General features: G+C 43.1%; 1 protein-coding gene across 8 annotated transcripts in view; it reads right to left on the reverse strand.

The window, feature by feature from the left end:
- Positions 1-10,722, reverse strand: part of E2F6 (E2F transcription factor 6) — a 31,676-nt gene that overhangs the window by 19,777 nt on the left and 1,177 nt on the right. For 5 of the 8 annotated variants that reach the window (XR_011076475.1, XR_011076474.1, XM_068563973.1 and 2 more), the window contains exons 2-3: positions 3,069-3,123; positions 20-236 (exon numbers count right to left, since the gene is read on the reverse strand). Coding sequence is in view for 6 of the 8 variants with exons in the window: in XM_068563973.1 (XP_068420074.1) it covers positions 20-236; positions 3,069-3,123 (272 nt within the window). In the remaining 2 variants the exon portion in view is untranslated. Of the gene's footprint in view, positions 1-19; positions 237-2,660; positions 2,810-3,068; positions 3,124-10,722 lie in introns of those variants that run through there. The other 3 variants (XM_068563975.1, XM_068563974.1, XM_068563971.1) reach the window with 3 other exon arrangements.

Genomic DNA, 10,722 nt, shown 5'->3' on the forward strand with positions numbered 1-10,722 from the left:
AAGTTTGAAAACAACTCACATCCATCGAATATGGTTCTTAGACTTTTTTTCAACAAGATCAATTCCATCCAAAACATTGGTGATGTCATACACTCTTCGTTTTCGTACTCCTAGTTTTGTTGCAACCTTGTTTAAGTCAAGAATGCCCCCAGGAGCAGATCTGACAAGATCCATAAATTTTCGAGTTAAATAAACCAGTGATACATCAAAACGAGGTCTCTTCACTTTCAGAGCTTCTGGGAAACAAAACAAACACAATTCATAAAATTTAAAACAGCATTTCTTTCTCAACTCATTAAAAAAACCATTTATTTATTCTTGATCAGTAAGCAGAGACACCTACAGATATTCTACACACTGACCAAATCATAGCTAATTTTTACGAAATCGATTTCTCAAACTGGATAAAAATTTATTAGCCTATTGCAGGTAAACAAAGGCTTTAGACTTAAAGGAGTGTTTGAAATATGCAACCAGTTTCCACTGAGTATGTGAATTTAAAAGGCATCATGGCACCATATCAGACACGAAATGGTGAGTCTGCACTTGTATCCACACCACTATCTGGAATAGGATTAGAAATGATTTTTAAAATTAAGTTTCTCATTTGGTCTTCAAGTTAAGAAATTCTCTATAAAGCAAAGTTAGAGACTTGGCTTTAAAATAAAAAATGTTTAAAATCTTCCTATACACATCACAGTGTTACCCTGTCTGATGAAGTTCAGAAAGAGCTCAAATTAGTCTTCTAATTAGGATGATTATGATATTATACCTTGAGGAAAAGTGACATAACTATTTTTTAAAATATTCACTACCCTGTATTAACTTAACATAAGTAAATGAAGGGGGAAAACTGAATATTATCATTCTTTTCATCTTTCCCAATCTGATACTAGGAAAAAAAGTTCTTATGGCTTAGTGTGCAGAGGAAATACTTTTATGAATAATTTAGTTGTCCTTCTGGTGTGGAGTATATGATTACTCTTTATTTCTACTTCATGGCACACCACAGTATGCTTCAGAAGAAACAGTCATCCTATCTTCAATCAAAAATGCCCTTATCCAGAACCTCTACAATGTCATATTCAGTTTAGAGACCCCTGGTCGTTACACAAAAGTACATATTTTATAATGTAAACGTCTTCCATGTGGAGACTACTCCTATACTTAAGATTAAACAGGATTAAAGAGGAATTAAACTTTTTTAAAAAATGGAAGCAGAAGATAGTCACAATTCTACAACATACCTTGGAAGATTACAAATGAGAAACTCTGACTTTAAAAACATTTACATTTGACCCTTGAACAACGCAGGAGTTAACCTGCGTATAATTTATTGTGGCCCTCCGTATCTACGGGTTCAGTCAACCAGACCATTTAGTACTGCAGCCTTTACTTCTGAAAAATATCCTCATCTAAGTGGACCTGCACAGTTCAAACCCTGTTATTCAAGGGTCACCTGAAATGATACTAAATTACTAACAAAACATGGTCTTATAAGTTCAGGATAAGTACATTCCTATCATGCTAGTCATTTTATAAAGAACAGATATTAATTGAACACCTATAACGTGACAGTTGCTGAAGGGATATAAACATGATTAAAATGGTCTCCAAAACAAAGGCGTCCCATGTTCCACAGTCTAGCAGGAACTCTACCCAAAACCCTGAGATGAGTGTGCCAGAGGGATTCAAGGTTACATGAGATGAAATAAAACCTTAACTGGAGTGGGAAAGAGGGGAGGCCTCCTCACGGGCGTGTGCTGGGAACAGAGCATAGAAAGAGGGACAGGAAGGTGGAGGGCGAGGGGGCGAGTGAGGCAGAGGAAACAGCAGAGCCCCGCGTGAGAACACGGCGTCTGCAGGGAATCCACAGCTGTACAGCGTTCGCGATGGGGGGAGGTGCGGAGTACTGGGAGGTGAGGCTGCAAAGTGGAGCGGGAAATGGCCATCAAGGGCCTTGTCCATCTGTCTGTCCGTTCTCTGCCTTGTTTCTTAATAGAATTTAATAGAAATAAATAAATGAGCAGTCAGGGTTTTCTCCATGTGTAACAGAGCGTCACTGAAGAATTTTAGGTTGAGTGATACCATCACCTAATTTCTGTATTAGAAAGATCACACGGGCAGTAGAACGGAAGAGGTGAGGGGGTGGAAGAGCCTGGAGCCGATGACCGACTTAGATGGCGAGACCACTGCTTCCTGCATAAGAAGCTGCAGCCTGACCCGCGGGTAAGACTGTGGGCTCAAGTCTGAGCATGGGGTTGAATCCTGACTGAGCAAGTCACTTAATCTCTGGGCATCAGTTTACTCATCTATCAAATGGGAATAATCATCCAAACCTGAATTTTGAAAGGCTGCTGTGATAATCCATGCAAAGACCTTAATACAGGCCAGGCACTGTACGAGCTCAATAAATTGAGACATGAGTGTAAGTTGGTGGTATGCGGCAGATGAAGGGAACGCTTCCAGAGTAAAACTGGCCAAACCTGGGGGCCAGATACGGGTGGGACTGTGGCAGGGCCGGGGAGAAATGAAGGCTGAGGTTATGGTTCCTCGTGGGCACCTATGCATCACCTACCCACCGAGATTAGCACCAAACTAAGAAGAAACGGGGGTGGGGCCATTTGTCGTTAACAATTTTCAGAAAGACAGGGAACTACCTGACTGACTCTGAACACTGATCCACGGCAGAAGTAGATGGGAAGGGCACAGGGAATCAAAGGAAACCAGGAGGGCCAAAGACTGTCCACACGTTTGCTGCCAAACTGCCTTCAGCTCTGCTTGCGGTGACAACTGCTCTCACAGAACTCTGGGAAAATACCCCAACAGAGACCATTCTGTTTTAAAAATGACATTTCCAAAGCAATGGAGAATAAACTGGCATTTGTGCACATTAACAGCCCACAACCTCAGGAGTTTTTGCTGAAATTCCAAGCTTTACATTTCAGTGTACAAATTATGCATTTTAAGTTACTCATCAACTCGTGTACATTTAAAATAAATCACTTAAATCATATGAAGTTCAAACTACAAAACCTAAAACCGATTCAGGAATTGAATCAACTTACTTCTCATGGACACATATTGTACATTATCTTCTAAATTAATCCTTATTTTTGATGGCTGGAAAAAAGAAGATACAGAAATTTAAACTTAGTAATTTAAATACAAGCAAATGAATAGCAAAAAATAAAAGCAGAATTGTTAATAATTATTGCCCATCTCTTATTTATAGCGGCACAGTAGTTAATCTTCTTTATATGAACTAACGTGCGTGCATAAGGGGCCTTGCTTACAGATTAAGGGGGCCAAAAAGGGTAAAAAAAAAAAAAAAAGCAGAAGCAATGCAAATGAACAACATTTTTCTGGATAATATAAAAGTTTGTCTTTTTTTTCACCCTGGGGTAATAATTTTGGTGTGAGAAAACCAGTCCTCCTTCTAAACTATATCTACTCTAACTGTAATCACATCTGACAGTGTTCATCGATTTGAATTTCTGAAACTGCATAGGCCTCCATAAGTATGGAAGTAGTAGTTAAAGAGATGGTGGGGGGCGGGGAGGGAGGAATGGTGCAGGGGGGGAGGGAGGGAATATGAGACTTTATCACTAAATAGACATCCACCTATCAACTGTATCAGGTACTGAGGATAAAGAGCAATACAGGGATGATCAGGACACCGTCCCTGACTCTGGAAAGCGCAGCAGAGATCTAAGAGACGTCCAAACTGACAAATGCTCACTCCTTGCTAATTAAGTGAGAGTGGCTCCAAGAAATGCGCTCACAAACTTTCACAGGCAGCCATGCATTCCCATGATAATTAATGTAAAAACAGCATTTCTAATCATGGAAAATAATGCATGCTACATAACTAGAAACTTTGGTATTAAGATTCATAAAAAAATTCTTTTAAATTCCTGAGATGACCAGGAAATTAGTAGTAGCTCCAATATCAACGCTCACCATTTTACCAGCTATTTGGAGGCTATGAAAGTTTATATAAACTTGTAGTAACGTTTGCAATATATTTAAAAACTGGTTTTGCATAAAAATAAATAAAACCTAAGCTAAGGCTAATAAACAGAAATCCATATTGGCCTCTTGCTTAGAACAAAGTACGTATAATGATGCCATGTGTCTCCAGACAAGCTGTGAGCAGGTTTAGCTCCTGTGTAAGTGAAAAATCTGGCCCCCAAATGGGCCGTAGCAAAACTGGGATAAGTGAATTTCATAAGGTGCTCTAAGAAGGGAAACAACAGTGCTCTGGATGCACCCAGCGAGGGAAATCACAAGGATTCACAGGCAAGGGGACCCCTAGCTGAGCCTTGGAAGACAAGCCAGAATTTGCCGCAACCTGTGGGAGGTTAAGGAGGGAGGAAAAAGACAGAATTCCTGGGGCAGGAAGTGAAATGAACAAAGGTATGCAAATATAAATCACCTGGCACCTTTTGAGAAGCCACCTGGGTGGCCAGTGAAAGTCACGCTACAGAGTTTGGACTTGCTGCTGTAACCAGTGCTGAATCACCACAGATTTCCGAACAAGATATGACGTCGTCCAGCTCGTCGTCCATGGTTTAGAAATCTAAGTGTGCTGGCAATGCGGCAAAAAGACTGAAGGTGCGGAAGCCTGAAGGTGAGGTGAGCAGCTAAGAAGCTCTTTGCTGGCAGTGTTACGATCCTCGGCACAATGATTCCCTTACCATCTATGACAAGGTGACAGCACCTGTCAGCAAGCTGACTTGATACGGAATAATTCCCCTGAAACAGGATTCCACTGTAACATTAACTTAGCTGTTACACGTAAGCCTGCTGGGTGCAAAACCAGTCGGGAGGGCCCGTCTTGGGCAGGGACTCTGCCCCGCTAGCTCTCAGCACAGTGCTAACAGACTTGTGAAGACAGCGTCCAGCAGTGCCACGCTGAAGGGCAGTCCTATTCAAGGCACATATCAGACCAACAGGACCAACTGTCACTGCTATTTTTACTTTCAACCCTTCTGCTAAAACAGTATGAGATGGAGCTGAACTACTGATGCAAGATTCTTAAGTGAAAAAAAATCCATCCGTATCACACTAATTTGAAACACACATCAACAAATATCCTAAGTTGTTGTAAATATTATGGTCTGTCTATGAGTTTTCTATTCAGTCCACGATCTGTTACTTATGTATCTGCAGCACACTACTTCAATTACTATCATGTCTGAATAAATCCTGAGAATGCACACAGACAGGGTTAACAGAGCAGCATTCATAGGTGCCTTGCTGCAAACAGGCTTCTGTTCTTAGCTTAGAGCAGCAGGGAGAGTCCTGCACACAGTACTTAACGGTTTTCAAACAGGCTGGTTCCCTATCTGCTCCCTACACGTTCTACAAGGGCACCTTTCCTGCTCTATACGCCCTCCCTCTGGTCTCCTTATCTAGACTGCTGCTATTCACAGCTTGGCACTGGGATAATACCTCAGTTAGTAACATGAGAAAGTATGACTTCCTTTCCCCTACATTCTTTGCTCTAAACCACATATTGGCTCTATTGAGATCTGTGGGGAAACAGACCCTAACAACACCCATTCGTTTTTATCCCTTGGAATATAAAAGCACAATCTCTTTATTTTGGAGGAATCACAATAGCATCACGGCCCCTCAGGGGCAGACATCCCAAATAAAGATCGTATAAATCCTACAGACCTACAATTCTGGAGATTTCCAAAGTGCCCACAGTGATGACATATTCATCTCATTTATACTCAAAATAGTTCTTGGCTTAAGATCGGGTTCAGGACTACCAGAACTTCCTAGATGCTGGGAGATCCCACCCTCATCTGTAACACAGTGTAGGGATGTAACTCTACCGCCCACTTTCCAAGCTATTGTGAAGATTAAATGACAAATTTTGTAAACTGTAAAAATCCTATGAAAGCGTAAGAGGCTATTGTTATTGTTTTCCTTTTTGAACCAGAACAGTGCCTGGCACATTCAGGCACTTGGTAAATATTTGTTAAACTAATGAACAGAAGAGTGAAATAGGACCTTGTCTGGATGACTTCAACTGACAAACAACAAGGAGTATTTACAGACACAGGGACACAGGGTGAAGACTCCCTCTTTGGTACACCATCAATAAGGACCACTGCGAGACTATGAAGCCTCAGTTTCTGTTTTCTAATACAAATTTATCATCTGGAGAGACTCAATCTGACAATCCTGGCAAGCCTTCCCAACTACTCTAACTTTGGGGAACCACACCCAACAGGTAAGCTAGGAGCTTTTCTGGGAGGAAAGGGGACTAGATAGGAGTTCTTATTTTTAAATGGCTTTAAAATCAGAATACAGGTTTTCTCACACAAAAGTTAGTGAGTTATCCAAAAAAAAAAAAAAAAAAGTAAATGAAATGCCACCCCTGCACTTGGTCCCTCAGAGCAGAGCAAGGCACCCTGCCCTGGAGAATGCTGAGGTTCGACACCCCTGCGGGGACGAGGACACCCCTGCGGGGACGAGGAAACTGGAGAGAAGGTGAGCAGAGGGCCCCCGGTCAAGGTGAGGAACGACCCAGGCCGTTCCCAACAGGAGACGGATCGTGTGAGCACCTTTCAGGGATACCCATTTTCCTTTTATTTTGAAATAATCTCAGCCTTCAGAAAAGGTACAGAAATAGTACCAAGAATTGCCATATACCCTTCACCCAAATCCTTCACATGCTAACGTTTTACTACATTCGCTTTATCTTTTTTTTTTCTATACACACACATAATTTATTTTTTCTGAATCATCTGAGGGTAAATTGCAGACCCCTAAATAATTCAGTGTGTATCTCAAGGATATTCTCTTAGACAACCAGAGTATAACTACCAAGAAGTCTGTTCAAGACTAAGCAGTCTTGAAAAAGTTTGTCAGTAGAGATCTGGACTTTGCCAGTAAGGGTTCAAAAGGAAGGGGGGCTTGTTAGAAACTTCAAGAAGGGGGATCCCCGTTATGCTAAGACAGAGCACTTAGCAACACTGTCAACTGCAGATCCATGCAAAGCAGATGGTAATGAACCGGGTAACCTAACCGAGGAGATTTCCACAGGGTGTTAACGGGGATTGGGTAGGGGGGGAGGGAGAGAGGGAGGGAGAGAGAGACAGACGGAGAAGAGACAGAGAGAGACAGAGAGAGGAAAGGACTGTTCAAAGAAAAAGAAGCTATGACTTGGTAGCTTTAAAAAATTCTCAGCCTCTCAAGAAGCTAAAAATTAAGCGAAGACTTCTGAGAAAGACCAAATCAAAGGCACCGCCAGAAAAACCGAATCTAAAGGGGAAGGTGAGACTGAACAATTCTTAGAGAAGTCCTCAGAGATCAAAGATGGTATTTCAGAGTGCCATTCGGTCACACAAAAGGCCCCTGAAGGAGACCAAGGATGAGCCTCACAGATCCTCGCAGCCTAAGGACAGGGCCTCTGGGAAGCTGCAGGGCACTGTCCTCGGCCACCCCAGCAGGAGCCCAAGGCACAGAAGAGTCTGTTTCGAAGAAATCTGTGGGTGGGACGCCTGTCTACTGAGTGAACCACAAGATTCACAGGACATCCACATGGATTTCGAGAGAATTACATTGGCAAAATCGCTGCCAGCTTGGTCTAAAAGAGATAAAGACAGTTCAAAGTGAAAAGAGGCCACTGGACACCCCCAAATTATGCCTACAGGAAGCAGGCTGAAAAAAGGACTCAGCTACAAATACTGAAGAGATATGACCTTTCATGAAAAAGACAGACAGGCTCAGATGGTGGAACCAAGAGCCCAGAGGGAGAGGTGGGAACATGGAGAATTGTTCCCAGACCTTGAGACCTAATCAAAAAACTTCCCACATTTACCAGGTGGCATTTCAGAACTGCTCCAGACCAGATACTCCTCTGTGACCCCCCTTTTTCTCCTTTATGGACAGGACTGTCTACAGCAGTTATCCGGTCTGTCCCACTAGTGTACGACGTATGCCGGGGGTGTGGGGGGGGCAGGGGTCAGATAACTTGTCTTTTCAGTTTCACAGGCCTAAAGATCTGGAGGAACTGTACTTGAGGAACCGTACTTAAAGAACTACACCCAAGGAGCCTGAATTCTTACCTCATTCTGTGAGTACAAAATCTGTTACTTTGAGGCTCACACGGTCCCAGATTAGGCCAATGGGAGCCTTTTCAAAGTGGTTCCTGCACAGGACACTTATTTTTGACCTTCTCAGCATCTTTAGGATGGCAGTCCTCAGAGGAATGCTCCCTCAAACTTCTACGGCACTAACCTGCCCAGGCGCCAGCAGAGACGCTGCTGCTTTTCGTTCTGAGAACCCAGCCCTGTGGAGGCATGCCAACACTTCTGCTCCTTTAAGGAAGTCACACTGAGGGGCTACGCTCGGGTGTTCCCCCAAGACATGCCAAGGGACAGCCCAGTAACAGCCGAGCCTCAAGGCTGGACGTCCTAGGAAACCTTCCCGCTCAATCCGCAAACTGCTTCTCTCTCTCTCACTTGCTCAAGTCTCTTAGCCTGTCTGCACCTTAGCCGGGAAGAGGCAGAGCCCGCAAACTGAAACCACTAAGGCTGCTCTCAGCGCACACGGCTGTCTAGGCACCAGCAGCTCCTGATGGGCAAGGCGGCACGTTCCAAGTTATTTCGCTAGCGCTCCGAGTCCCACATCTAAAAACCTACACTTTTCCACGTGTGATCTCAAAGGAGAAAGAATAGAATAAAAGGTGAGTTTTAGGGACTAAGATCTTAAACACTGCCTCTAAATTGGTTAAAAATTTCTCTACACAGATGCTTCTTTGTACCAATTGCCTGTTTGGGGGAGTAATATCCCTTTTAGAGCTCTCTGGACATATACCTTTTCCCACAGTGACTGCATTCTTGTCACACACTCAAATTTTCCTTGTTTTTCAATGTGCACACTAAGTTCCATCTTTAATCAGTACCATGTTATGCCTTCACAGAATTCCAGTTTTCAAGCCATTTGCCCAGGGAACATCAAACACTCAGCTGTACACATAACTATTTTTTGCACAGTGTTTAATAATACACAGTTTACTAAATACTGCCAGCCATTAGCCAATTAAAAAATGCTGAGATAGGTGTTTAAATCAGCATTTTACAGCCAGGAAAATAAGCACTCATACATTCAAACATTTACAGAGTACCTACTTCATTCATCCAAAAGCTGTTTACCAAATATTTTTGCAAGAAGCACCAAATGTGCTGGGGATGTAACAATGAAATGAACAGAGTTGCTGCACTCAGGGACCGAAGAGCCACACGGTGCGAAGAGAGGAGTAGGCACAGGGCGCTCTGGGAGCGCAAAAGGGGCACTTGACCGAGTCCTGGGAAGTCAGGAAGGCTTCCGACAAGTGACCTATAAATCTAGGCCTGAAGAACCACGCGACGTGACAAGGAAAAGTGTGCTTTGAAGGTTTTTTTAAAAGGGGGAGTGCAGATATACAGGGGTCCAAGAGAATATGGAGGTATGGAAAATTTAGCAACTATAAGCAGTTCAGGAAAGATAAATCCAGGGGTCTGATTACATAAAGAAGTTTCTCCCCTCTCCTGAGAGCACTAGGGAACCATGACAGATTCGCTAAGTCAAATGACGTTGATCGGAAATATGTTTTAAAAGGACCATTATGGTTAGTTACTATGTGGAGAATATATAGAAAAATCAAGGGCAAGATGGGAGGCAGGAAAACTGGTTAAGAAGATTACAGTCCAAAAGATAGACGATGGCTAGAAGTGGCAAGTATTGGTGATTAATTTTAATTAGATAGAATGGAAGGGATCCGTTTGGAAAAGGCAAGGATGACTGATGCCTAGGATACTAGCTTGGGCAATACGGTGGGTGTGGTACCATTTACTGCAATAGGAGACTGCGAGTTGCTGCTTGCTTAGGCAAGAAGATAATGAATTCCACTTTAGATACGTGAGTTTGAAATCTAAGTAGAAATGCCTAGTAGACAGTTGCAAAGCTCTGAGCCAGATTTATAGATTTGGAGTCACGACATGGTAACTGAAACTACCAGAGTGAATAAGACTATCTACAACTTCAAGGGATGTGTGCATCTTCTGACATTAAATGCAAAATAAAGTGGTTTTTCCATAGTAAGAGTTCGGAGCTTTTATCAAATTCTCAAAGATTAAGACCGCCAATACCAATAGTAACAGAAGTCACGAGAGTGGTGAATGACACCCCGCAGGAAGAAACCGTGGAGAAGGTAGGAGATCTGAATAAGACCGACATGGTAGGAATGGGAAAAAGAAAAGGGGTTTACAAAAGAGGACAGGAGAGGCCAGATAAGCAGATGGAGCGCTGAGAGTACGCGTCCAGGGGGCCGTTCAAGGGCGAGTGTCCAACAAGAGTGAGTGGTCGATCGTGTGGAAACTACAGAAGGTACGGAGTGAGACATCTGCTGGACGTGACTGGCGACCTTGGTTAGAACGTCTCAGAGCTGTGCTTAGGGCAGAGGTCCCCCAGCAGGTGGTAATGACAGGTGAGCAAGCAGACCCAGGAGTGCTGACAACTTTTTCAGAAAGCTTGGCCGCGAAGGGGAAGAGATACAGTACGTGGGAGGGCATACGGAATTTAAGGGAGGGATGGATCTTTCACAATGGAAATGCATTTAGGATGCGTTTTAAGTAGTCGAGAATTTACCATCTGGAGTCAGACACTGCGAGGTTAAACCCAGGTCTGTCTACTCACTAACGACAGGCAAACCACTTA

Source organism: Eschrichtius robustus, chromosome 15, assembly GCF_028021215.1.
Source record: "Eschrichtius robustus isolate mEscRob2 chromosome 15, mEscRob2.pri, whole genome shotgun sequence".
Taxonomy (NCBI): domain Eukaryota; kingdom Metazoa; phylum Chordata; class Mammalia; order Artiodactyla; family Eschrichtiidae; genus Eschrichtius; species Eschrichtius robustus.